General features: G+C 40.5%; 1 protein-coding gene across 2 annotated transcripts in view; it reads right to left on the reverse strand.

The window, feature by feature from the left end:
* Positions 1-236: 236 nt before the first annotated feature.
* Positions 237-27958, reverse strand: part of SUPT5H (SPT5 homolog, DSIF elongation factor subunit) — a 33799-nt gene continuing 6077 nt past the window's right edge. Inside the window, exons 2-30 of one of the 2 annotated variants that reach the window (XM_089679793.1) lie at positions 26460-26556; positions 24191-24350; positions 23996-24061; positions 20017-20028; positions 18815-18884; positions 18647-18715; positions 18493-18558; positions 18166-18196; positions 18009-18077; positions 16669-16920; positions 16069-16158; positions 15199-15269; positions 15014-15119; positions 12062-12155; positions 11300-11436; positions 10310-10465; positions 9269-9415; positions 8237-8383; positions 7999-8124; positions 7836-7917; positions 7637-7756; positions 6877-6979; positions 6487-6614; positions 6296-6401; positions 4858-5016; positions 4110-4278; positions 2283-2486; positions 1875-1970; positions 237-707 (exon numbers count right to left, since the gene is read on the reverse strand). In XM_089679793.1, coding sequence (XP_089535919.1) covers positions 567-707; positions 1875-1970; positions 2283-2486; positions 4110-4278; positions 4858-5016; positions 6296-6401; positions 6487-6614; positions 6877-6979; positions 7637-7756; positions 7836-7917; positions 7999-8124; positions 8237-8383; positions 9269-9415; positions 10310-10465; positions 11300-11436; positions 12062-12155; positions 15014-15119; positions 15199-15269; positions 16069-16158; positions 16669-16920; positions 18009-18077; positions 18166-18196; positions 18493-18558; positions 18647-18715; positions 18815-18884; positions 20017-20028; positions 23996-24061; positions 24191-24350; positions 26460-26540 — 3258 coding nt within the window. In that variant the 5' untranslated portion in view covers positions 26541-26556 and the 3' untranslated portion in view covers positions 237-566. The remainder of the gene's footprint in view (positions 708-1874; positions 1971-2282; positions 2487-4109; positions 4279-4857; positions 5017-6295; positions 6402-6486; positions 6615-6876; positions 6980-7636; positions 7757-7835; positions 7918-7998; positions 8125-8236; positions 8384-9268; positions 9416-10309; positions 10466-11299; positions 11437-12061; positions 12156-15013; positions 15120-15198; positions 15270-16068; positions 16159-16668; positions 16921-18008; positions 18078-18165; positions 18197-18492; positions 18559-18646; positions 18716-18814; positions 18885-20016; positions 20029-23995; positions 24062-24190; positions 24351-26459; positions 26557-27958) is intronic. The other variant, XM_089679794.1, reaches the window with a different exon arrangement.

Here is a 27958-nt window from a genome sequence, read left to right on the forward strand (position 1 = left end):
ACCCACAAGTGCAAATGACCCACAATTGCCTTCGGCTAAACTTTGCCTGTTCAAGACACAAACTAAATAGGTGACGCTGACCAACCGGAGGTGTGTCTTGGACTTTTATAGTGTTGCAGGTCTGATTTTGCTATTCCTGGCAGCCATGTGCTCACTTGGTTGTAAGTTCCATCTTTTACACTTTTTTTTCATCCTTGTTCCAATATTATTGGTTGTGAGAAGAGAGGAGAAATACACACCTTTCCCTGGTTTATTGACTGCACTATATAAATATTACACATTGGATCACCCACCTGAGATTACAAGTCATGATCGGATATACCAGAAAAAAGGTGAAATGGAAAATAAAAACAAAAATTGAAAATTACATATATGAATTTTTAACTGCTTTAAGAGGATGTGAAGAAAGTGCAGATGGCTGATAAACAGGTCTGCTGTAACTCTTGTCCTGGATAAAAAGTTTGTTTTCAGGGGGTGCACAGAGTCAATTCTAAACTCTGCTTTTGCGGAATCCGATGAGGTGAAGGGAGGCTCATTGTGCCAGGACAGGAATAATGCTCGAGGCCTCAGGACTCCAGCTTCCCCAGGAAGCGCAAATTCAGAATCTTGAGCTGGTCATCCAGGTCCATACGTACAATGCCATCATCATTGTCTATACTTAGAAGAATGCCCATTGCCTCTCGGTCCTCCCCTAAAATGACTTTCACCTGTAAGGAAGAAGGAGAGACACAGACTTCATAAGGCAGTTCTAATATCCAAGAGCAAAAACAATTAGACCGAATCTAAATCCCGATATGCAAGCATCCTTAAAGTAGAAGTATAGGCAAGACCTTGTGTTTTTTTTCCCCATTTTGGATAGAGCAAGGGAGGGCTACAACCCCTGTCAGGTTTTTTGCCATCTGTATCCCATTGAGATTTCCCTTCACTTTCTGTCTCAAAGCTAAACAGGAAGTGAGAGGAAATCCCTACAAATTAGGGGAACTCCTTGGGGACCTCCAAGTCAACACTGGATGATGTCCCCTCTATTACTTCTCTGGGGACAACACTAAATTTGGGATTTTCTTTTACTTTCAACGATATTGGTAAACAGGACAAATAGAAAGCGTGAATCTCCTTAACGGGGGCACAGCCAGCAATAAAACTTGATAAGGGTTCTAATCCCTCTTCACTCTATCCAAAACATAAAAAAAAAATGTATTCTGCACTCAGATTCTGCCCTGCCAGTTAGGGCTATTAAGTCTAACCAGCACCAAAAGCCAGGCTTACAACTCACAGGCCAATACGGTTATAGAGGGCAGATCCTTTATAAAAACCCTGTGAAAAGAAAATCCACTGCAAATATATTAAGAAAGGAAAGGCCATATGAGCAAGAATAAACTCCCTTATAATATGGTATCGTACCTATTCCTACATTATGAAGCAATGTTGAAAAATAAAATATAGTGTGCCGAGAAGCCACATAATAAAATATGTTATACGAAAGGCGACATCTCCCAGCATCCCTTTTAATGTGCAAGTTGCCACCTGCAAGGTATTTGTCAGCTAGGCAACACCTTGCACATCTGATGAGATTCCAGAGACACACTTAACCACTATAAAATGGAACATTTGAATTGAATTGGTCCCAGATTATGGCAGTACAGTTCTCAAAATACAGCAAAATAAGACCTACTTTAGAAAATGTATACTGTTTTCCAAAAGCATGCATTTTCAAAAGATATATTGTTTTAACTTCTAACACTGATTGTGTAGACCATGTGACTGTGTACCATAGGGGTACATGAGATTTTTCACTCTAAAGCAATTAGCCTTAACACGGCAAGGGTAAACGATGGTACAAGATGCTCTGATGTGGTGGAGACACTCAAACGTACCCGGCTGTTCTTAGTGGGCGTCACTGGCTCTAGGTGATCCCCAGAAATACTGATCACCTTCTCACTGTCTTGCAGCAGCACAGAACAGAGACCTCCCTGGAAACCAGAAGAAACATCAAATGACATTACACCACAGTCTCTTCACCCAAGACTTCACACCCTACCCCTGAACTGCTCACATACAATGCTGCGACATATGCAGTTTGCTATAAATTTGCTATGCATCTACGGAAACAGCTATTCAAGAATAACAAAAAGCTTCTGTATGACAGACTAAACAAGTACCAAGAGGGGGGCCCAAGTGAAAAACAAGTGCAGATGCATTTATTAAGTGCTGCAGCACATCATTTGTAACCGGAGGCCATAATTCCACATTAAGCCAGTATTCTTGTGCAATGGATAACTTACACTAACACTGCGAATGATCCCCATCTGTCCAACAACTTGGTTGTCCTGGAACGTTTCTCGTACTTTGACTTGAATGTCTGTGGTGACCCAGTCACTGGAGACCTGCTCTATAGAAGAGCCAGGTGTGTGGGGGTTGTACCCACCAGGAGAAGGTGCACCTGGGGTCATAGGGCTATAACCCATGGGACTAGGGCTAGGACTTGCCTAAAAGAAAAAGAAAGAAAAATACCCATACATGTCACCTATAAACCTCAACATAAATAAAAAAAGTATGATACATGGACAGCGTGCATTTCAAGATAGGTTTCCCTTTCAATATAAAGTATTTTAAGCATTCATCCAAATTTGAAATTACCTACACTCTGTTGATTAGAATTTGTTTTTATATAGTATTGCAGAACTTAGGCTAGGTTCACATCTGTGCAGCTTTGTGAGCCACAATTTGTGCAGGCACAGCAGCCCATTCTTTGGAATGGGTTGCCATGCCTCCTGAAAAGGTCACAGCAGCATTTTAGAAATCTCAGCCTACACAGGAATCACAAGTGCAGTGCGGTTCCCAGTGCGAAAGCGATTTCCAGAAATACTGCTACAGGGCGGCATGGGTGCACAAAATCGCATACGATTTTGCAGTTCAGGGAAGGGGCGCGCATGCACGCCCTACCTGTGCCGCCATTCGCCGGGTCCCGTATGGTGATTCCCACCGGCAATCTCCGAGGATTTCAGACGGGGGAGACCTGTACGTAAACAATACAGATCTCTCCCGTCAGCTCCTGCACACTGCTTTGCTAGGCAGAGCCATACAAAGCAGTGTGCTTACAATGTAAAGCACAGACACCCCACATAAAACAGCAAACAGTTAACCCTTTCATTGCCCCACATGTTAACCCCTTCCTACCCAGTGCCATTAGTACAGTGTCAGTGCTTTTTATTAGCATTGATCGCTGTATTGGGGTCACTGGGGACTGGGAATGTCAGTGACACCAAGTCAGTTCCCCCCAGTGTCATAATGCCCGGTGCAGTCCCGCTATAAGTCGCTGATCACTGCCATTACTAGTAAAAAAAAAAATTCCAGTATCTATATTGTAAACACTATAACTTTCACTTAAACCAATAAATTTACACAGAGATTTTTTTTTTTTTTTTTTAAGCAAAGACATGTAGCAGAACACATTTTGGTCTAAATTTATGACGAAATTTGATTTTTTAAATTTTTTTTTACTGGACATGTTTAATAGCAAAATGTAAAAAATATAGGGTTTTTTTTTTCAAAATTGTTGGCCTTTTTTGTTTATATAGCACAAAAAAAAAAAAATACCACCGAAAGAAAGCTCTATTTGTGGGGAAAAAAGGATGCAAATTTCATTTGGGTGCAGTGTTGCATGACCGCGCAATTGTCAGTTAAAGTAACGCAGCACCGTATTGCAAAAAATGGCCTGGTCAGGAAGGGGGGAGGGGGGGGGTAAATCTTCTGGAGGGCAAGTGGTTAATGGCACCTGCGAACCATTCCTGCGGTTTCCTTTGCGAGTGGGTGGGACTGTGGGAACAGGTATATACCAGAAGCAGTAATCGCGCACGCACACACAAGCACAGATCTGAACCTAGCCTTAATGTTAAAATATTGTTATGCACGGTTCAAAGCTTCTGTGAGCTGCAGTGTGCATGCATGTCAATGCCAGTCAGTTTAGGGGAATTTTAACAACCATCCTGTCTGTATAACCAGCAGAAAAAAAAAAAAAAAGTGAGCAAGGACCGCAAGCACAGTGCAAAGTGAAGAACTGTTAAAAAAGAAAATGAAAGGTTAGGTGCAAGTAAAGTGTTCAAACTTACTTGGTAAGCCATGGGTGATGGTGTTGGGTGGTAGCTTGCTGGGGAGTGGGTATTTTGATAGCCCACAGGGCTTGGTGCCACTTGGTGGTAACTCTGTGGGCTAGGACTAGGCTGGTACGACCCTTGTGGTGAGGGAGCAGCATAGGGAGAGAACTGGTCTGTATTGTACCTGTTATGGAAGATAGGAGAGCAGTTTTTAGAAATAGGGGTGATGAGTAAACAACTACATGAAAAGGATAGCTGTCTTATAGTAACCATATTAAAATCCTTTATTATTGTTTCCCAGAACTGGTTTTAACTGTAATAAAAAGACATTGTGATAGGGTAGGTTCAATGCTATTTAACGATTATTCACAAATTTTAGAATGTGGACAACGGTAACTGTATAAACATATGTGTAAAGTTTACTTCAGAAAACCTTATCCCTCACTGGTCTGACATCACCAAACTGCTGAATGCAGACTGGTCCCTGGGATTATTGCAAACACTGATTCTGGTGCAAAGATCCCTAATTTAATGTTTGTTAGAGTTTGCCTGACACAAGACATTCCATGGTGAATGGATTAAGGTGACTGCATATAAATGCTGGGGTATGTTTCTATCACTCATTAGACCATGAAGAAGTGACTTAAAAAAACTTGAAAAAGTCTAACCATACAGGACATGTCCAGTTCAATGTGACCAATGACTATCCATTGGGAAAATACGAACCTTCAAAAGGCATCATGCCAGACTGATCTTAACTTACATGGCAGGAGTCCCCGGTGTCTGTGGGTGGTAGGGGGCATTGACCTGCGGAGAGGGCACATCTGGGTAACCAGGTGTCTGTGGGTTGGGGGTTCCTCCATAGGCTTGTGGAGACGGAGATGGTTCATCATCATACCTATAATCATATTCTTCCTCCGCCCTGTCAGTAGGAAACAAATTAACAGTTTTGTGTTAAATACTAGTGAGGATTGAGCAGCAGGGTTTGTCAACTCCGCTAAGGAGAACCATGGCAGAAAATGAAAATAAAGAAAAAAACTAGGGGTGCACTGAAATTTCAGTGGCCATAACATTTCAGCAGAAAACACCCCTATCGGCCGTTGGCTGATCTGAAAAAAAAAAAAAGAACCGATACAGGTGCCAGAAAAATCCCATTCCCCTCGCTGCTGCTCGGTAGTTCTCAGCCTTACCTAAGAAACCATCGAATTATCATAGCGCTGGGCATAGAGATTAGTGAAGGAAAGATGGCCTCCACTCATCTCTATGCCCTTGGAGGACCGGAGCGATGTCACTTTCGGTTCCGGACATTTTTTTTTTTTTTTTTTAAAGCACTAGATCAATGCTTTTTCTGATGTAATGCTTTACATTGCAGAGGAGAGATGTGGGGTCTGGTTGACTCCACATCTCTCCATAAAGAGGACCTGTCACTAATTATTTCTATCACAAGGGATGCATGCATTCCTTGTGATAAGAATAAAAGTGATTAAACTATTTTTTAAAGGGACAGTGCAAAAAAAAAAAAAACAAACCAAAAAAAAAACCCATTAAATTCTTTTTTAAAATGTCTAACATGCCCCTGTCCCCGCACGTAGTGGTGAACGTATACGTAGTCCACGCCCACATATGTAAACGGTGGTATTCAACCCACACACATGAGGTATCGCCACAGATGTTGGAGCAAGAGCAATAATTCTTGCACTAGACCTCCTCTGTAACATTACACTGCTAACCTGTAGACATTTTTAAAGCATCACCCGTGGAGATTTTTAAGTACCGCAGTTTGACGCCATTGCACGAGTGTCCACAGTTTTAAAGTGTGACATGTTTGGTATCTATTTACGCACCGTAACATCTTTCATATTTTACAAAAAAATTGGGATATATTGTGTTTTTTTAATCAAAGCGTATTTTTTAAATTTTTGAAAACTGCGCATTTCAGTTTTCGGCCAAATGCATTTTGAATTTTCGTTTTCGGCACCAGAATTTTCATTTCGGTGCACCACTAAAGAAAAAAAACAAAAAACAAAAAAACAGTATGTCAGACCAACAGTGTCTGTTTTCTAATGTTAAACCTGATATAGGTGGTACTATAGTTGCAAGTGCCTGCCATACACCCATGAGCAAATGAAATGAAAGACAGCTGTTTTTGCCAATGAACAGTTCAGTGACTGAGGACAAGATAATACCAGAAGCAGAAATACCTTGAAGGGGTATTGGGGTTATTTGGGTCCCAGGCCCCACTCTGTGCAGGGGTTCGGCTGCCATCATGTAGAGGAGTTTGGGATCCATAGTAGGGTGTTCGACTTCCTGTACAAATGGCAATAAGTAGTATCACAAACAGAACACAAACATAAAGCAAGGACAGAGACAAAACTGGACTGAATTAACCTACCATCATGCACTGGAGTCTGTGAGCCATACATGGGTGTTCTGGAGCCCGTACCATACATGGGTGTTTGAGAACCGTAAATTGGAGTCCTGGCATGAGTAGAAGTCATTCCTCCTGCACGACGAGCGCCACTAAAAAAAAAAAGTGTGTAAAGTATGATATTTTGTACTTTACAAAACAGTCTTTGCAACAAGATACACCAATGACAGCACCGTAAAGGTAAAAACCAAGGCAACAAGCCTGTGTTCACTCCTAACAGCAAATCAAGTACACAAAAAAGGAAAACACACACACACTCAAAATGGTCTTTCAAACACCTTATCCTGACCAGCAAAACACACGTACATTCTCACGCTGATGTTACCAAAAAATATCACAAAATATGTTACTTACACTGTTGTGAGACGCTGTCTGTCCACTGAGATGGTCTGACAGGTAGAATGCAGCTCGACTCGAGCAGTGGATTCTGTGGCATCCTTCACCACACCAATATAGCCTTGGAATAGAAAAAAAGTGAGGTCAGCCGTGCATAAGTTCACCTTTTGTAACATGTAACCCGTTTCTATGCAGCAGCCGACCCCTCAACCTGTTCTCCCTCCACCCCTTTCCTGTGACAGCAGGCAGGTGATCATCTTCTCACATACGCTGTCATAATTAAAATCAGGACAGCTCCACCCACAATGCCATATCCTTCATTTACAGGAATCTGAATGAACTACAAGTCCCATCTGCCACCATGACAGACAGCTTGTAGTTTTCAAAGAACTAATCAAAGCTCTTGTAGTTCACTAACTCTTCCTGCACCTATGGCGGTACGAGCAGACAGCTGTACAGAGAGTATGTAGGCCCATGACATTGCACCTGCTGCAGCATACAAAAAATAATAAATGCACATTTTTTACCTGCAAAATCCTGTGCATTTATTTTTTTTATGTGAACTTGGCCTTTAAACAGCAACAATAACTGTCTACATAGAGTATGTATGTTCTCACAATTTTTCCTTTGCCTTTCACCAAGTTTTCTGGTTTCTTCCCATAATAAAAAAAACATATTGGAAGGTGAACAGGCTTCTACTTTAAACTGGCAATGGAATGTGAGTACTTGTGTGACTGTGTAAAGTGATGTTACCTTGTACATTTCAGTTTATACAGACCTTTATAAGGACCTTGAGAAATTCTGACAGTCTGGCCAATCAAATCATTGTCCCTTCGGCCTCTTCCTCTGCCAGGACCTCCTGCTCCTGCTCCTGCTCCTGCCATACCACCTCTCTGTCCTGCGAAAGGTGATGGACAATGAATGAGTATGTATGCTAATATACAACAGAATCGATAGGCTTTTAAAGTGATACATACCACCTCCAGCAGGGTGAGCTGGGCTGCTAATTCTTGGGCTCATTGGAGCAAATCCAAAGGTGAGGTTTGTGACATCTCGAGGCTATGAAGTAAGAGAAGAATAAATATAAAGTAGAAACAAAAAAAACCCCTCACATCAGTCTCACTCTGTCAAGAGTTTTACCTTTGAGCCTCCAGCAAGGACTAGATAACGTGTTCTGCACACAAACATTCCTCCATTTTCTACCAGCTTCTTACAGTGAAGAAAAGCGTAATTCCGGAACAAGTGGCGAATTTCACCTTCACGGCCCTACAGCAATGAATGATTGATCAATGTACTGGTAAATCAAAGAGTGGATTTATTTAGCAAGTCAGATATTTACACTTTTGAAGAAGGGAGAATACAACTAAAGAGTTCTCACCGAATGGGGACCATCGATGACCTTGACGATGTCCTTGACGTGAATATTGTTCTCTTCAGAGTCTAAAGCAACAGCAAAACGATTGTCTTTCTTCCGGGTGACTGCCTGATGCCTAACTGTGATTACTTTACCATGCATGTTAAGGACCTATATGTGATAAGCAGACAAGAAAAAAATGCAAAGCACATAAAATGTTGTAGGAAGTAAAACAAGGGAGCGAAGATGTGTAATGAAGTATGGGTCAGTTAGGATAGGACCAGAGCAGAATGGACAGCAGGAAATGCAGACAGTGAAAAACAACAGGGTGTAGGTATAGATACTGGAGAGTTACCTGTGTGCCCAGGAATTCAAATCTTATAGGGGAGATGAAAAATTGAAAAGTGAGCTGTGTGTGTTGAAATTCAGAACCCACAGGCTACACGTGTACTGGGGAGTGAGCTGCGCACACTAGGGGGGCAGATTCCACGGTAAAATAGGCAAACTGTGTTAGGCAAACTGTTCTAGGGACTGAGTACAAGGAAAGACTGACGAGTGTTCTTGGTGAGACCTTCCTGGTGGAGCACACCCTAAGCAGCACTATTCCCACCTGGTGCACAAATCCATCATTAGAACCAGAAGGAATGCGGCTTTATACAATACAGATAAGGGTTATGCTCTGAGATGATCTGTTACAAAAATTGTGCTTAGCACAACTAGCAGAAACAAATTTATAAAATAATGGAACAAGTCAAGAATAGTTTTAGTAGTAAATGTTGAATACATGGGATGGGAGAGCAAGAAACAAAATAACCAGTGGATTAGACATTTACCAAACACATGTTTTGTGGTGCAACTTTAAGAAAATTGCTCCTAAACATACAGCTCATATCACTTAGGAGCATATGCTCACTCTTTTTCTGCCATTCTAAGCCAGACTTGAAGAAAAGATGGTGAATTAGAGCTTTGAGAATATGGATCAGTTCCATCTAATATTGCATTTTCACTTTTTGTTACTCTGGTCTCTGAAGAACTTATTCTGCTGTGAACACTCACCTGAAAAGTCTCTCTTTCCAGGCGTACAATGACTCCCACTGTCTGAGGATCAAGTTGCACCAGCTCTCCCCATTCATGCTGTCCTCCAACATCCACACCAGAAGCTGTCTCCGAGCACAGCTGCAAATCTCGGGGGAGGACCTTCAGCTAAATGGAGGAGAGAAAGCAAATCACATTTACAGAGGACCGAAAATAAAACAATGCAAAGTACAGAACAGAAACTTGAACTGAATCCATCAACCTTTTTTCAACATATAGAATGAAGCATGGCCAAAACATTTTTGGCCTTGCTTCTCCTGTGGGCCACAGGAGTGTACTTTTATTCTCTTGTGACCCAGAGTCAGCTGGGAGTGAGCTATTGCCAGCATCCAGAAACTACAGGCATTTTCCAACGTGCTTCAAAAACATTCTGCACTTTTTTTCCCTTCCACGTGTCTACAAAGTCAAAATCACATGATCACCAAACTATTCCAAGGTCGGGGCAGAATGGCACACACATCACATAAAAAAGAGATATGTACTGCTAATACTGCACTCAAATATCTGGCATGCAATGTTTCCTCTTTGGACTAGATGCACTGTGACGGCACCTACTATAGTCATGAATTTCAATGCACAGTGAAGGTTGATGGATTTCACTGAGTTGCACTAGGTGATTACAGTGCCATGCAGTGAGGAGCAGAGGGTGAGCTACCCACTGAAAGCTTCTATCCTTGGATCAGCATTGCTGAAAGACTGTTGTATAGTGGAAACATGTGAAGGTAGAGTTTTAGGTGTGATAGACTATCTGACTTCATACACTGCTTTTCAGAAGGACGGCACTTTATCTTGGATAGAGAACAATTCATGGCAGGTTTATTTCAAACAGACACCACATGGAGGTAGATGATACCCAATATTATAGAACTGAAAAGCAATTGGACTATAGCCAACACAAAGCACACAGATAGTAAAACAACATTTATGTACAGAATGACATCAGAGTATAAGGCCTCCTGTATAAAGTATTGTCATAGACTGGCTGTACTGTGAATAACTCACCTCATGCATAGTGAGGTCAGAGAACAAGATGACAAAATTTTCTTCAACTCGCACAACAAGCCCAGTGTCCCCTTCATAGCGTCCAGCAATGACCTTGACATGGTCCCCCATGCGAAAATACTTTCTTAACTCATGAGCTGGGAATTCTAGCATGTCCTGTTATGGAGAAGAAGCAAAAAGGAATATGCATCCCACATAATGCTAAGTACATTTCAATGAGAAAAGATGGGGCCTTTTAAACAGCAACTAAAATAAAGGACTGTGTACTACAAAAACCACAGATTCAAATCTGTTCTGGAAACGAATACCTTAAAGAAGATATTTTAAGGTAACAGTTCAATAAAGGAAGTTTGGAAACTGGCTTGTTTTTGAAGGTGCAAATGAAAGGTTGTGACCCCCATCCTTTCCTCATTATTTAATGAATCTGTGACCTGGAACAGGTATACAAGTCAGGAATTCTGGCCATACTTTCAGGTCATGAATTCTTTAATTGCTATTAGCACCCTTACTGTTTCCTTTGGGTCTTCTTTCAGTTTTACAATTTACACTAACGCCTTAAACTATAAATTAGCCCATTACCGCCTCTCACAGACATGAATGACTGTGAGCTGCTATACTCAGGTATACTCCAGTGCCATCATAAACAAGGCTATAGCATACAGGTGTATGCAAAAAATAGAAAACTTTCTGCTTTTAGCATGAACCTGTATGCTATAATTGTGTTAGCATTCTCCATGTCACTCACTCACAAGAAAGGTGTCCTTTAAGTATCAATATAAAAAGCTGTGGCCAGAATCCCATCCATCCTGCTTAATAAACAGTTCACAGTATTCTCCAAGAAGGAAAGTTACATATCTCCTGAAAATAACTATTATGATAATTTGCTATTTTGTTCATCTATGTCCACCTATGCTGTATCTAAGAATCAGTGCTGTTATTGCTTCCATATATTTTTAATTAAAAAAAAAAAAAAAAAAAAGGCAAAGTTACCTTAAGATCCTCATGCTTGGGCAAGATGGTGATCTTGTTTCCGTCCACGCTGAGAATTTTACCTTGTAGGTTGATCAACTCACCCTCACAGACCTCCACATTGTCGCCAGGCTGAAGGCTGTGCTCACGTTCCTTTCCTGCACATAACAAGCACTATAACTCAAGGGACATTAAAAACAAGGAACACTGCATTGACAAAAAAAAAAATGCACACAGAGTTTTTCAAGCGTCTATAAATGGCCGCTGCCCATCTGTTGAATGTTTTAAGTTCCTGAGCAAGCCTTTGGATTATCTATGTTGCAGACTCACAATTCTCTTTAAATGGATTGTGCAGGTGATATGTGGTGAATTGATGGCTGAATTACAAGAAAGGAAAGAGGGAGAAAGAAGGATAATAATTCAAAACCAATGGAGAATTAGCAAAGAAACTGGAAACTAGAACAGAAGAACAATACTCCCTCTGTTATATGTGCACTTGTGACATAAAAGTAGAAAAAAAAGATTCTTATATCCTGAGCTGATTCAATGTCAAATAAAATTAAGGCATACCACCACCCTTATAGATGTGCATGTTCTCAGTCAGTCAATTGCAACTCAGCCTAGGGGGTATGCATGAATCAAGAATGATTTATATAATATAACTTTGCAGGCTACTTTTTAATGAAATAGTAGAAAATAAAAGAATGGCAGGATGACAAGTGCAGCTCTCAAAAGGAAAGCAGAGGGAAACAATTAATTGGCAATTATATAACCCTTTAGTACCTGTTGATTCTGTTACCACCTCCAGGTCAACCCCTTCTGGCTGATCTTCAAATTTCTCTAATTCAGAAAGAGTTGGTTTCACTCCATCTGTAATCTGTAGAGGCAAGAGAGTGTGCAATTAACTAATTTTGTACTCAACCCAAAAAGGTTTGTGTAAATGGACTTTGTTTTTGAAGGCTAAGGTTTCTGTTTAAACAACTTCATGTTTCATATGCCTCAACAGAATTCCTATTGAAGGTACCAGCTGATCTGCGACTGAGGATCTTTTGAAGTAGCATGAACAGATCTCATTAGGAGTAGCGGTCTTTGACCTGCTTTGCAAAGAAAAAAAAGCAAAGTAGGTCAAATGCAGCCTTAGAAAGGTCATCCACACTATACAATTAACCACTGGCCCTCTGCCCTATAGCAGAAGTACAGCAGTACAGCTGCGCAAAATCAAGTATATATGCGTAATTTGCATTTCCGGACAGGGGGCGTGCGCCCCACCCTGCCTGCGCCACTGTTAGCTGCTGGGGATGTCAATCACCGGGGCCCGTCTGGGACTCAGTGATCGTCGGCAGGGCTGAGAGGGGAGAGATCTGCGTGTAAACAACACACATCTCTCTCCTGTCAGCATGCACAGCAGAGAGATACAGAGCAGCATGTCTCCGAAGTAAAACAGCACAAAATGTAAAAACACACAGCACACTATTAATCCTTGGATCGCCCCAGATGTTAACTCTTTCCTGCCCCGTGTCATTAGTACAGTGTCAATGCTTTTTATTAGCACTGATCACTGTATTAGTGTCACTGGGGATGTCAGTGGCAGTCAGTTCCCACCCGGTGTCAGAATGCCAGCCGCAGTCCCACTATAAGTCGCTGATCGCCACCATTAGTAGTATAAAAAACCCCAAAAAATTCCAGTATATATACCACCATTTGTAGACGCTACAACTTTCACATAAACCAATTAATACACACTTATTCTGATTTTTTTTATGCATGATTTTTGTTTACATTACATGTAGCAGCATACATTTTGGTCTAAATTTATGAAGAAATTAGATTTTTTTTTACATTTTTGATTGGATATGCTTTATAGCAACAAGACAAAAATATTGTTATTTTTTCCAAAATTGTCGGTCTATTTTTGATTATAGTGCAAAAAATAAAAACCGCAGAGGTGATCAAATACCACCGAAAGAAAGCTCTATTTGTGGGGGAAAAAAAGAACTTAAATTTAATTTGGGTGCAGCGTTGCATGACCGTGCAATTGTCAGTTAAAGTAATGCAGTGCCGTATCGCAAAAAATGGCCTGGTCAGGAACGGGGGTAAATCATTTGAAGGGCAAATGGTGAAAGTAAATTGAAACCTGCAGACTAGCTGTTAAAAAGTATGCTGCAAATGCAATTCAGGATGCAGAAAAACAAATCCCATCTATAGGAGCTCTTAAAATAGTAGCAAGATGTGGTTCAGTGATGTGGACGATGTAAATACACCAGAACACTGAGAATATTATTCAGTGTGAGGCGACTGGAATCAGGCGGTGATTTCTATACATACTGCACTTATCTTTTTAGCCAAAAAGTTTAATCTCTATGCGGGTGGGAGATGTAAGTCAACAGCACATCATCCTTTTGTAGCATATAAAGATAAATGGAATAACAGGAGTGGGAGTTTTTAAATGCATATTATTGTATGCAACACCGAACATTTGTTAAAATATTAAAATTTATTTTGAACAATGCATAAAAGGATTCTAATAAAAAGTAACCGGTACAGTTCCTTAAATATATATCCAATATATGCCGTCTGGTGAAATTAGATGAGATCCTCATACACAGGTTCTTCTACATGTTTTGCCAACTTGGCTTCTTTAGGAAGTGATTATGTGCATAGGATACTGGTATTTGCATTTTTTTGTATCCTTACCAGTATCTTATGCACATAATCGCTTCCTGAAGAAGCCAAGTTGGAGAAACATGTAGAAGAAATGGTGTATGAGGATCTAGTCTAAGATCAACAAACGGCATATACTGGATATATATTATGGAACTGTACCAGTTACATTTCATTAGAATCTTTTAATGCATTGTTCAAAATAAATTGTCATATTTTAACTGATGTTCAGTGCTGGCGTATAATATATGCACCTAAAAAATCCCACTCCTATTATTCCAGTTAGTTTTATCTGTTTAGCCCTTGTTTAAAAGATAAGGTCATCTTAAAAAAATATATATATCTAAATGCATCTATTTGCAGTTCAAAAAATGTGCATTTATTATTTTTTTAATTGGGTGCCTGTAAAGCATTGCACCTGCGATCAGCAGATCGCGTGTGCATTGCAGGGTTCTTGCAGACAGTCAATATAACCTGACAGGAGGCACCAATTAACTACTTATAGTGCTCAACAGTGCCATGGTGGTTAAGTGAGAACTACAAGCCACCAACCACAAAGGCTGTTGCGGTACTTGTAGTTCTCCCATTCAAAGAACTCTGAATGATGAAGCTGAATGGGAGGGGCCCCACACATCTGCGTCTATTTAAAATTGTGACATAAGGCACGGGGAGAAGATCTCCAGCCTGATGTCACCTGAATATGGGTTTAACATGTAACATGCTATAAAAGGGAACTTATCCTTTTAATTTACATAGGCATTCTTACAATAGTTGAATGTTATCTGCTGTACGCAGTACACAAGATGTTCTTCGTTTCTCAGGTGAAAAATTAAGGACATACTGTGAGCGCAGGGTGCCACCATGGTGTCAGAGGGCAGTGTACTGAAACAGAGATCTCATCATCATTAAGAACTCAGCACAGAAAAGAGCCAAAGAGGAAGCGGACCCTCTTATCAAAGTATTTTGCTGTGTGTCAAAATTGGAATGGCTAGTCTCCAGTAATGAAAATCCAACAATGCCTACCATTGGGCAGCAATTTTTGTAATCTGACAGACCGGGTAATAAATAACCTACCACAGCAGACATTGCGAAGCTCTTGAAGAGAAAACCTTTACGACTGTAACGATTTCCCTCAAAAATAAGGAAATCTCCATCTGAAGAAACATCTCCTCCTAGTGATCTGCCGAACAAGCAATTACGTATTAATGCTATTATACATTACCAGTGCATAATCTTCCATTAGAAGGTAAGAGTCTCACCTGATTTTCTCTGGATCGAACAGTCTCTGCGGAGGCCTTCGAAACCTTCTCTTCTTAGCAAACCAATCTTTCTGTAAAGCAGGATGAAAAAGTGACGAAGTGCTACTCACTTTATGCAAGTGACAGAAAGGCTAGAATGTCAATTAACCTTTCATTGCTGCCTGTGTCCCCACAGAAATACTTCCTTCTACAGCAACAATGTTGTCACCAAGACACGAGGTGGAGAAAGAGACAAAACCCCAACAAGGATTCAAACTGTTCCAATAATGTAAAAAATGGGAGAAAAACTAAAAGTGCTATCGTGTGCTAAATAATTTTCTCCATGCTATCTAGAAGGATGAATATAAGCAATAAATGCTAATGTCCCACAAAAGTCCACCCAACACTAAGTTTTAGTCATAGGTGAACATTTGTGGGTTTTATATCCTGCTATTTTCTTAGATCAGAAGTCTCAATGCTTTATCAGCTTTCTCCATGGTGCAAAAGGAGTCCATGACACCTGCTTGTACGAACTGCAGTAGAAAAGTAGAAAACTGATGCAGAGATTTCACTGCTAAACTAGATGAAATAAAAGTTACACTTTTGGGCAGGCCAAATACAAATAGTTTAAATGTACATATTTGTATTAATTCACAATACTGTAAACAAGCACACCCTACTCTCTCAGAATAGGAATTGTATTCCAAAGGACTATCTTTTAAGACATTATCAGTTAACAATAAATCTTGACACAGCTATGCCAAACACTGGAAACAAATATTTCAAAATAAAATACCTATTAGAGAGCAAGGAAAACAAACGTTCTTGAAAAGTTTGTCATATTATGCTCACTGTTCTGTAAAGTAACAATTAACATGAAACATATCTTACCAGACTCATGCGTGCTTTAATGCGGTCATAGTCAATCCGAGGAATCATTTTCAGAGAAATCGTATTCTGGCTGGGCTCTACATAATCAACCTGTAAAAAAAGACACAAAGTCCAATCTTTTAAGGTCGTGTCAACTGGGCTATCCTGCGGGTGACAGTACATGGCCAGTAGGTCAGTTACCAAAGTGGGGTTTGAACTTCATGTAATGGATTTGCTCCCTTACCTGCCAAATCTGATTCACAAGTGAGGGAGCGGCAAGACAGTAACATCTTACTAGTCCGACTACTGTGGAAGCAACTCAGTAGCAAAAGGTAAGTGGTAAGTTAAGCAATGCTGTGACTAGTGAGTCTTCATCAGGACAGGATCGCTTATGTGACAAGGGCTTAAAAAGGTGTAAAAAAAGCAGGCAATGTTTAGGCATGAGGATCAAAAACGGTATGTAACTCTTGAGGACTTGATAAGGACGGGGGGGGAAGGAGTCAGCCTAATGAAGTTCCACCCACAAGAGAATGCAATATTTTGCAGTACTGACAGATTATGAAGTTCCAGAACTATACATTCACTGAAAAAGTCCTTAGGAGGACACAGTTTCATAATCACCTGGGCAATGTCATCCTTGTAGATGCCTCTTTTAAGCCGGACCCAAGACTTAGGCTTAAGATTTGTAACCTCTTTCACCACCTTCAAGACATCGGTCATTTCCTTGATGGGCACCATCTGCTGATTCCAGAAGCCCATGCGCAGGTTACCAATTCCTTCAATGGCTTGCTTGACATGAGTTTGCTTGTAGGCCTCAATGTAGATGTAACCTTTGACGTGCTCTGGGGCAACTACAGATTTTATCTGAAGAGGCTATTAAACAGAAGACAGCAAAGGTGGAATGAAAACAGAAGATGTGTATTAAGCAGGGATAGATGAACTTATAGTTTAATTCAATAGTACTGAACACATTTGGAAAAATACAAGACTGATACTTGAGCAGTTTTTCATTCTAGAACTTTCTCCATTTTGATAAAAGTGGTTGTCTTAAATTTATTTTTAATAAACCCGCAGTAAAAAAAAAAAAAAAAGTGCATGTAGAAATGTATCCTTTGCATTATTCTTTGTTTACCCTGATGTGGGAGAGACTCCTGTCTTGGCTTAGTGCATATGTGGTTTAAAAGACTTCCTCAGATATTCAAGAATTTTAAAGGGGGTCTAGTCTTTGTTTGGAACTACACATTATGTTTGTATATTTCAACTGTCACTTTTGACAGTTCCTTAAAATCCTAGTAACTGGACTCTCTTGCTGCAAGACTTGGAGTAATTCACCCACCACAAGCATAAAAGGATTTCTGACTTTTCTCCAATTTCCTGATCTGTATCATTTGGTTAGCGGCTAGTGAAAATATTGAAAACAATTTTTGATCAAACAGCCAAGCAAATAACAGAGAGACATCAACAATGACAACCCCTGTATTACTCTTATCATGGTTTTCCTGGAAAGTGAGTCATTTAGCAAAACCATTTAATTTTGGAGATGCTTAGCCAGAATACAATACAAATATATGTGCAAAGCAGGTTATTTTGATTTTACTGCAGGAGCCTTTGTGCATGCACACTGCATGGGTGGATAACATGACTAGCAGTTTGCACAAAAAATATGATGGGACAAGTATGTGAAGTGCAAATCAAAAATGACTTTTACATACATTTTATTATGATAAAGTGCTGAAAACAGTCATCTGACATCAAACAAAACTAACAGTTTGCCTAATGTCCAGAGAAACAGAGTAAAGAGTGGATCTGTAGGTGGATAGACAGATGGACAGAGAATACTGTGATAATTGGAGGTGGGATGTGAATATCTGGAAGGTGGTAAGAAAAATACCAAAATAAAAAGTAGTTGGGATATAGAAAGCTGGAGAAATTATACAGAAATGCATTGAAAAAGTGCTTACTGCATCTGTGAACTGGTATGCAATGAACTTCCTCATCAGGGCAATTGCTGTGGCACGCTCTTCTCCAATCTATAGTGAAAAAAATAAATGCTAATGAATAAAAGAACATGGTCACTTCTGCTCTTTTCTCTCTGAACAATGTGACAATGACACTGACCTTACATTTCACTGTCCACAGATTTGGATCTCTACAAAAATTAAAAAAAAGTGTAAGACGGTGAGAATATGCTTGGCTATGGGTAAAAGATTACTGAATTTTTTAATGGCAGACATAAAAAAAAAGGGACCTGGGGCAGAACTGGTGTCAATCTTCTACAAATCTGAGTTTTTTTACATATGGATTGGCATTTTTGATTTTATTTTTTCACTTGTGTGTTGCTGTGGATTGGGGTAATGTGTGCTAAAACATGTAAGTTACCACAAAACGTGAAGCCAGCCTAAGACTCAAGTGGGTAAACTGAAAAGCAAAGGCTTGTGTCCTTACTTGACTCCAGGAAGCAGTTGTTGCTGAGTGATGTCATCTGACAGCTCATCAGACCCTCCGTATATACTAAGAAAACAGAGAACATGTTAGCAGTTCCGCATAGGCAGGGACAGAACACTAACATGGCCAATAAAAAACAAAGGAATGTACTTACTGCTCGCCGACAGATGACTTGGCGTATTTCTTCATGTAATATTCCCCCAGCTCCTCCTCTCTCTGGTCTCTGTAAAAAGATAAAAGCTATGTCTGATCTGCAGCAGACAGGGTGAGGGACACCATCATTCAGCTCTAAACCTTTAGGCTTACATCACAACACTCTTACCGCCACAAATTCTGCAGACGCCTGGCCCCCGAGCGATCCTCATCGAGTACAACATTGTCGATATTTGATGCTATGGAAAAAACATTATGTCACATAAACCCTACAGAAAGTGATCTATTTTTTTGTTTCCACACATGCATCTAGCAAGCTGATGGGAAGGGGTCAGACAGGCCTAGCTTACATTAATAAACCTTTTATATTAAACATAAACAATGTTAAGGTTTTTTAAAAGGACATCTAAACTCAAAAACGGATTATAGTTGTTGGTGGAGTATGGCATGGTCCGATGTGCCACTGGTCTTTAGAAGTCTTCAAAATGTCTGCTCAGTTTTACCTTGGCCACTGTGGTGAGCTCACTATTGGAATCTGAATAGACACTCGAAGCTGCGGGTGTCCCCATAGCGAGCTGCTTGCTGTGGGGGCACTCGACAGAAAGGAGGAGCCGGGAGAGCCTGCGAAGGACCTGAGAAAAGGAGGATCCAAGCTGCTCTGTGCAAAACCACGGCACACAGCAGGCAAGTATAGACATGTTTGTTATTTTACAAAAAAAAAGAACCTTTAGTATCGCTTTAATGGATTGTTAGGAATGTTCAATGTCCATAGTCTGGGCACAGGTGCATTTTAACTACATAATGCAACAAGCATAAATAAATGTTTGAGTTCCCCCCTTTCTCAAAACTTGTATTTCTCCAGCACAATTTTGGGCAATTAGGCACCTCATGAAGCAGGCAATTACATATAATGCAGTGCTCCATACCCTTAGGAGCTATTCTTTTACATCTTTTTCTTCTTTAAGAAACCAGCCAGTTGCCAAATAGGGCGACTGTTCCTCTAACAACGTTTTTAAACAGAATTGGCAAAATGATCATGGTGTTGTTTAGAATGTATTAAAAAAAAGGTTAACAATGCATCCTCCGAGTCCTCAGATTAAAAAACGGATTACTGCTTGGTGAATTCATATTAGAGCTGGACACTCTACAACTTACTGGCTGTCCAAGTTCTCATCAAGAAAACCAACATATGCTGACCTGGGGTGGGCAGCTCATTTATGGCAGATGGCACAAAATCCAGAGATTAAAAGGAATGAGCAACCATCTATACCACCTATATTAATAGTCTATTGGTAAAAAAAAGATAACTTCTTGAACCTAACAAACACATTTGACCTAAGACAGGTTGGTGTACATAGCATGATAACTTACCTTCTATCTCTTCTGTGTGTGCGATGATGAAGCCAAGACACAATGGTGCAAAACATAGCAGCAAAAATCAACCACGAGGCGTAGATGAGGGACCGGAAATGGGGAAAGGGAGAAATTATAATATATGGCACAAAAAGCAGCATGAATCAAGGAGGCAGGTAGACTGCAGAGGGTGGATAAAATGGAACAAGTGGGTAAACAATAAAGAAGCAGTGCTGGGGGTGTATGGGGGAATAAGAACAACTAAGGGCTCACACTGATCTCTATGATATGAAAGACAAGGGTATTGATAATATAAGGGAGACAGCCGATAGGGTTGTTTTGACATAAAGGTCCACTTATAATTTTTAAAGACTGTACTGAGGCAAGTAGACAAACAGTCCACCCACTCCCCATCCCATATGCCCTAGTAGGGATTGTAAGGAGGATATCCATTTGCTGAAGATGGTCTGGATGTTTCTACAAACTAGCTGTGACTGCCCTCCCAGATGACACCAAACGGCAAGATAACTGTATATGCCCCTTCTTTCAGATGGTTGATAAGCAATGTAACCCCCCCTCTGGTCATGAAGCACACCAGAAAGCATACTACAAGTAAACCAGAGTGCATAAAAAGTTAGTAGTACTAATTTGGGAAGAAGGAGGGACTGTATCTAAACATTGTCCCTACCTCATTGCAACGGTTAAAAACTATAAAGGGGAAAAAAATCTTTAAAAGTGGATTTCCAGTTTAATTTGGGACTGCACTGTGCAGTAGAAAAAGACAGGCCCCCAATTTTTTACCCCAGTTTTTATATACCATTATATCTGGTATTGTAATGCATCCATAAAATACTATGGCAGAGCTTTGTGAGATTCGGTTACTGAATTTCAACTTGTAGAGAACTATAAACAGTAGAAAAAGTATCTACTACATAGAGGTGTCCCAAAAAAAGACAGTAATTATATCTAAACTGGAAATCCTGTTTCAAGTGGACTTATCTTAAAGCAACATCCACCAACTCTGACAATCCTACTGTATTTAAGTCACTAATGGAAGGAATTTGTGAAACAATTGCATTTCCTGAAGAAATCAGTGTTCCGAGATCCTCTAGCAGTCAGTCATGTGAACAATGTCGTGTGGTCTACTGAAGAGAAGGATCAATGCTGATTCACAGCCAATGACTGGCTAGCTCTGCCTGAATCTCAGTCACCCAAAGCAACTTGGCAGACCATGTGACTAATTCAGCAAACGATGATGTGACCAGCCACTTGAGGGACTCTGCAACCCCAGTTCCTGCAGGAAGGTTTAGCACTGCACAACAGTTTTTAACCATTTACATATCAGTGGTACTCCAATTTGGTAATTTTTTATTTTCAATTTTGCAGCGTGGTGAAGGATTAAAACATCAAATTTTTATTGCTTTCTGTTCCCAATTTGGATATTCCCCCTATAGTCTGTCTTGGTAACAGCATTTAGTAGGAATTAGTGAGAAACTCTGTCGACAATTTCCAGCAGAACAGATGGAAAGACTAAATCTCCCCATGGAGTCCACTTGTCCTGCCGGCAAATGTCAAAAGTGTGACATTTTATCTGACTTCACCAAAGTTCATTGAAGTGGGAACACGAACAAGAAAAACCCGACAGAGGCTTGAATCCCTTCCCTACTTTAGCAAACAAAAAGTTGTGACTGGAGTAAGATTGTCAGGTCAGTAAGTGGGGACTGCAATTCGAAGACAGGTAAGTTATAAGGGGTTTGATGCTTAGCATCTTACAATGCCTGCAGATACAGAGAACACACAAGATCATTGTAGGACACAGACCTATTTACTGCAGTTCACATGCATGTCAGAGCTCTCTTTTTTTAACCATTATAAACATCCAAAATTAACTTGTCACAGGAGCAAAAATAAGAAAATAAATTACTTATACATGTACATGTTTCTCAAACACTGGTCAGTTGTGTATTGCAGGCGTCACTTAATTGTTCACCTGAGCCATTATCTTACACTGTGTCCCACCATTCCACATTGCTACAGCACTGCTCTACACACTGTGTAATCATGCTTAGTCTAGACAAAAACCTTGCTTTAAAAAAAGCATGTACCTTCCTGAATACTAACGTTTCCTCATCTTTTCTGCATTTCCAATCCAAAACTGCCCTAAAAGAGAGCCACTAACCAATAAGCACAGTGTCCCTTCCAAATGGCCTAAAAAAGGCTAAACAAGAGAACCAACTCATTGTCTCCTACTCACTCTTTTCCAAACTTACACAAAAAAAAAAAAAAATTGGAAGGAACTGATCTCCACATATGGGTTTTCTATCTCCTACCTGTGATAGACTATGCATATGCTCTCATTAGGCCTCACTGTGCAGAACTCCTAATCCCTGGTGTGTACAATGCTGCTGAGCCAGTGGTACACGATACACAGGTAGACATAAAAAAATCAATCATACTGCATTTAGCATAACTTTAAATTAAAAGCAAAAAAAAATAATCTCATGACAGACTTCTAGCACTGTGATAGATGGAAGGCTGTGGTAGCATTGTGAAAGGGAAAGACCTGGGGACACGAAAAGGAACCTATTCAAGAATGACCACCCAGACCCTCACATTTTCCACCTGGAGCTACACTATATCTCTGCACAAGCAAGACACATTCAGTATATGGTAGAGAGCTACGAACTATCACGTGAGGCAATAAATGTATGTACCATGAAAATACAACAGACTGAGGTTGATTTGCTAAAACTGGAGAATGCTAAATCTGGTGCAGCTCTGCATAGAAACCAATCAGCTTCCCGATTTTTTTTTTGCCAAAGCTTACCTGAACAAGCTGACGTTAGAAGCTGATTGTCTACCATGCAGAACTGCACCAGATTTTGCACTCTCCAGTTTTAGTAAATCAACCCTTGTGTGTCCTATGTATGGGCTGCATCAGGTTTAAAAAGAGAATTCTTACTTGCAAACGATAGTTATGAACTAAATAAACAGGATATGTAAAACACATACAACAACTAAAGCATCACACACAAGAAGAAGGATTCATTACCAGAGACTAAAAGGAAAGCATGCAGTAGATTGAAAAGATAAACCAAGTCAATGTCTAACATAACTGGTATTGAAAAACCTAAATATTGCAATCCCTGAGCCCCATAAACAAACTACAAAAGTGTTGTGTGCAGATAAGATGTACCTAACGTGTAGGCTCAAATATATACATACAATATACAAGTACAAAAAGGCATCAGTAGCATCCAGTCTTAATAAGACAAGGACATGTCATCTAAACATCACAATTAGGATGATTGCAAGGATGGATAAACAAGACAAAATAGAATTCAGGAGGCCATCAAAACTGATTTTTTTCTGATTTTGCCAATAAGCACGCTTGCTGCTTCTAATATAACCCTGGTGGCCCTTACGATTTTAAAGCTTGGAGCCTGGATTCTAAATTGGCTTGTCCACCTCTGCCTAGGACAAGGTAGTGAACAAAGCAACGAAGGTAAGAACCAGAGGACCAAAGGCCTGTCACCAGATAAGACAACACATCATTTAATGCCAAAAGCTAGACATGGCGACACACAATAAGTGGATTATGAAACAATATATAAAGTCTATGAAAGCACAAAAGGTGCACAAATTCCAGGGTCTGTAGTAATTGAAGAGCATCCAATTTTTAAGACTAGACTGGACACAGTGTGAGATTCTAAAAACCACATATTGAACATAACATGTGAGAGCAGCACACAGGCTTGTAGACAGACAATATCCCCCCAACACATACTAGACATAAGGTACCCAGAGTCTAAATAAAACAAAAACAAACCCCACAAGATCTGACTCAGACGTAAATTCCATCTATTATATCAATAGTTTCTTGATGTGCTCGTGTCAAGTGTAGAAAACTATTTGAGTCTAAGGATACTTTGCAAACCAAAGAAAGCATGCAAGCCAGAACTCATGCTAAAGGACCCAGATCAAACCAAAACACTACCTTTCTCCAGAATGTCTTCTGCTCCATCCTCCCACTGATCTTCATCTTCATACTCATCGTCCACATCTGTGGGGAAACAAGTTTACCGCTTGTGAGAATCAAAAATTCCAGCAGACCACCAAGAGGCAGAATGCCATTTAACTTAAACTAAAGAAAGAAAAAAAATAATCAGTGTTTACAGTCTGCTGATCTTACCGGCTTCATCTAAAATAAATCCTCCATGTCTGGGTTTTTTCCTAGGACGGTCATCGTCATCCTCCTCTTCTTCTTCATCATATTCCTCCTCATCTTCCTCTTCCACCTCTTCATCCTCAGCCTTCTCGCTGCCAGCAGCACTGACCCTTTCCTCCGTTTCCTGTGATCCAACACAAATACTATATATACACACTGTACACTGACTGCAGATTAAAGCAAAACAGTCACACATGGGGAAATCATTGCACAGTTCAACTGCATTTCTGCTGCAACACAGGTTGAGACTGGTGGTTCTGCCACTTGCTGCCAGACTTGGAAGGTGAAAGGGTATATAAGATAGGCAGCTTACATCTTTTCACATTTTAAAGTGGTAGTTATCTGCAAATATATATATATATATAAAAAAAAAATATTCTTCTGTAAGTTAAAGTTCACCCTTTGGACAAAAATAATAAATGCACATTTTTTTTGCAGCTAAGAAAATGTGCATTTATTATTTTTGTCCAAAAGAGCCTGTAAAGCACTGCACCAGCGACCAGTAGATTGCTGATGTCATGCAGGTCTCCTGCAGATGTGTCAGAATATCTGCTTGCCATACGTGATGTACGGTCAAGAATATATTCTGACAGGAAACTTGAATTAACTATTACGGTGCTCCACAGCACTGTGGTAGTTCATTGAAAACTACAAGCCAACAGCTGCTAAGACTGCCAGGACTTGTAAGCACTCATTCTCAGAACTCTATGAATGAATGACGTGACCGTGTGGACGGAGCCCCGCACGGCCGTGCTGTTTTCAAATTTGAGAGATAGTACGAGGAAAAGTCTCCCTGTACTATCTGTCGGGGGGGGGGGGTATTGCTGCTGCGGCTATGGGAACATGTTACATGTTCCACCCTAAAAACTGGTGGAACATGTAACATGAGCCAAAGGTGAACTTATCCTTTAAGAGCATAATGTGCTTGTATGCATCACATACTAGCACATTGTGAAACTTGCCTTAAAACTAATCCCTCCAGCGACGCACTGTTACCAATGCCAGGGATTCCATTTTCACCCACTCTGCCTTCCAGGTTTGAATGGCTGGGCCACGATGACGTCACTCCTGCGCTTGCGCTGGTGACATCAGCGGCTGCTACTAAAGTAAATATCTTCTAAATAGTTCATGTTTAGGAGATATTTATTGTACCTACAGGCAGGTAAGCTTTATCATATGCTTACCTGTAGGTATAAATCAATAAAATTACTTTCCTACTGCTTTAGTTTGCAGTAATTTAAAAAAAAGGCTCAAAACGTGCAAAGACAACTTGTTAGGCTACATTCACACTGTAGCGGGTGGTGGGGCTCGTCTGAGCGACCACAGCAGGCCATTCAGTTGAATAGGCAGCTGTACCTGCATTTCCTACTGGGAAAAAGTCCCTGACCCTTTTTGGTAAAACACAGCCGCATGGAACCGCATGGTGCTTTGGCACCACCCCCACTGCGTTTTCCAAAGCGTGGGAGGGTGCCATTAAGAAGTTTTGGCACCCCCACACGTCTGCTAAGCAGCAATGTGTTTTGGCTACAGATGCGGGAACACGTATGATTTACGGGCACTCCTGCCCCTGTAATAGTGTGAACTAGTCGAAGTCATCAGCTGCACAGAACTTGGTCAGTCAGCAGCAGGAAGGTTATTGGACATAAGAGTTTGTAACCAGGAAAATTTTCTTTACTACTAAGCAATAGAAGCAGTATCCTGGTTGAGAAGAATGAAAACATAGCTGCAAATAGCTAAACTAATTGCACAATGCTACATGAAAAGTTGTGTTAATTTATACCAACACAAATCAGGGTAAACCAGGAATAAAAAATAAAAAAAAAAAAACACCACACAGCAAAACACTTTTGTAGGCATAATATGCATCAAGGCTACTTTCAAACTGATCCATAGCAAAAACGTGTTTTTGCTGTGTTTTTACAGGGTTTGCGGTGCATTTTTTACAGGACATGTGACTCAAAAACCTCATCAAAAACGCAACGTGGGTGCATCTTTGTCCCTTTTTCTGGATTGATTTAAATGGGGAGGTGCGTTTTTTTTTTACCAAACCAAACCAGGAACAAAAATGCAGCAAGCAGGAATTTAAAAACCACACCTGACCTGCAACAGATCAGTGTGAAGAGTTCCATAAGAGTATATGGTAACACGTTTTTCTTCGTGTTTTTTTTTTTTTAACGCAAAAGCAGAAGAAAAACAGATCAGTGTGAAAGCAGCCTTAAAGACAACCACTCACCTCATTATCCTCTGCTTCTTCAGCATCACTACTCCTCTCACTCTCCTCCTCAGAGAAGTTACTGTCCTCACTGTCTGACATTTTCTTCCACTAAATACTGAAACATGAACAAAACAACAGCTTGAATATTATGAATTCAGGTTAACCTGCACTGAGTTTTTTTCTGTTCACATGTAAAGTTGGGTTTTGAGCAGAAGAAAAAAAGAAAAATACTGTAAAGCACATCTGTTAAACACAAGGCCTGCCAGGCAATTTCATGTGGCCATCGCACCCAGGGTTTTTTTTTTTTCTAGCCGGAACATGGTAGAACGGCACTTCCCCTCCACTCCCCGCTCACCACTGTCATTTGTAAACACAGAGACCTTTTGGGTTTACAAGGACAGTTTTCCACTTGGAAGCTCACACAGATCCCTGCCTGCCCTGCACTCACGGTGGGGACAAGGGAGATGCAGGTGCGGTTTAGTCAAAGATAGGATGGGGAATCACAGGGTGGGCTGCACAGTGGTCCCCATCTGTGCCCTGATGCCTACCAATAATCTCTCAAGTGAGAGAGCGAGGTGAAGCTGCCTACACTCCGGGGATGTGTATTTTTTGCAAAGATGACATGCAAGGAAGCTTTTGGGAGGAGGGGGCTTAGTAGGAAGATATGTGCAGAGGTGGGAGGATATGAGAGAGTAATGCAGAGGTCAGAGCTGAGGAGGAGTGAAAAAGCCGGTGAAATAGAGCTGAACCCTGCAAACTATGCATAGAACATCCCTAAACCCAGCTCTCTGTACATCGTGCACTCCTGAACCCTGCACTCTGTATGCAGCACACCCCTGAACTCTGCACTCTGTGCATAGGGCACCCCTGATATTTATTTCCCCTTTAAGATCCACCCACTGTGCAATTTGGCCCCACCCACCATCTATTCTCTGAGGAAAAAAAAGCCCCGGATACATTTATATAGTCTTACAGATTCAACTGGCCCTTTGAGGGCAATCATAATAATGACCCCAGACATACAGCCAAAGTCATAAAACTATCTACGTTGGAATGAAGAGCAAGAGGTCCTGGAAGACATCAATAAGTCGGTCAGGGATTACAAAAAAAAAAAAAAAAAATGAAAAAGCAACTGAGACAGCCTAAGTCCACAGAATTGTTTCAGATGTATAGAACAGTATCATGTAGCATTTACTTCCTGGAATTCATTTGCCTTAGCTCAAGCATGCAGACAGGAGGAAGTGTTTAGCTGAGAAAGCCCCTCTCCCCCTTCTCCTAGGATGTATTACATCATTTACCTAGGCAAGAAACCAGGAAGTAACTGAATGTAAAAAAAAAAAGGCAGCATTGCTAGAGTAGATAGCCGATACTGTAAATGATGCATGTTTCCATTAAAACACATGGTAGTAGCTATTGTTTTTGTGTAAGGGGTCAAAGTTTAACTAAACGCAAATCTTTTTCTTAGTTTTGGACAGAGTGCAGAAGGATGAGACAGCCCCCCGTCAGTTTTATTGCTG

This window comes from Staurois parvus, unplaced genomic scaffold, assembly GCF_062004578.1.
Source record: "Staurois parvus isolate SC_StPar_1 unplaced genomic scaffold, SC_StPar_1.0 ptg000232l, whole genome shotgun sequence".
NCBI lineage: Eukaryota > Metazoa > Chordata > Amphibia > Anura > Ranidae > Staurois > Staurois parvus.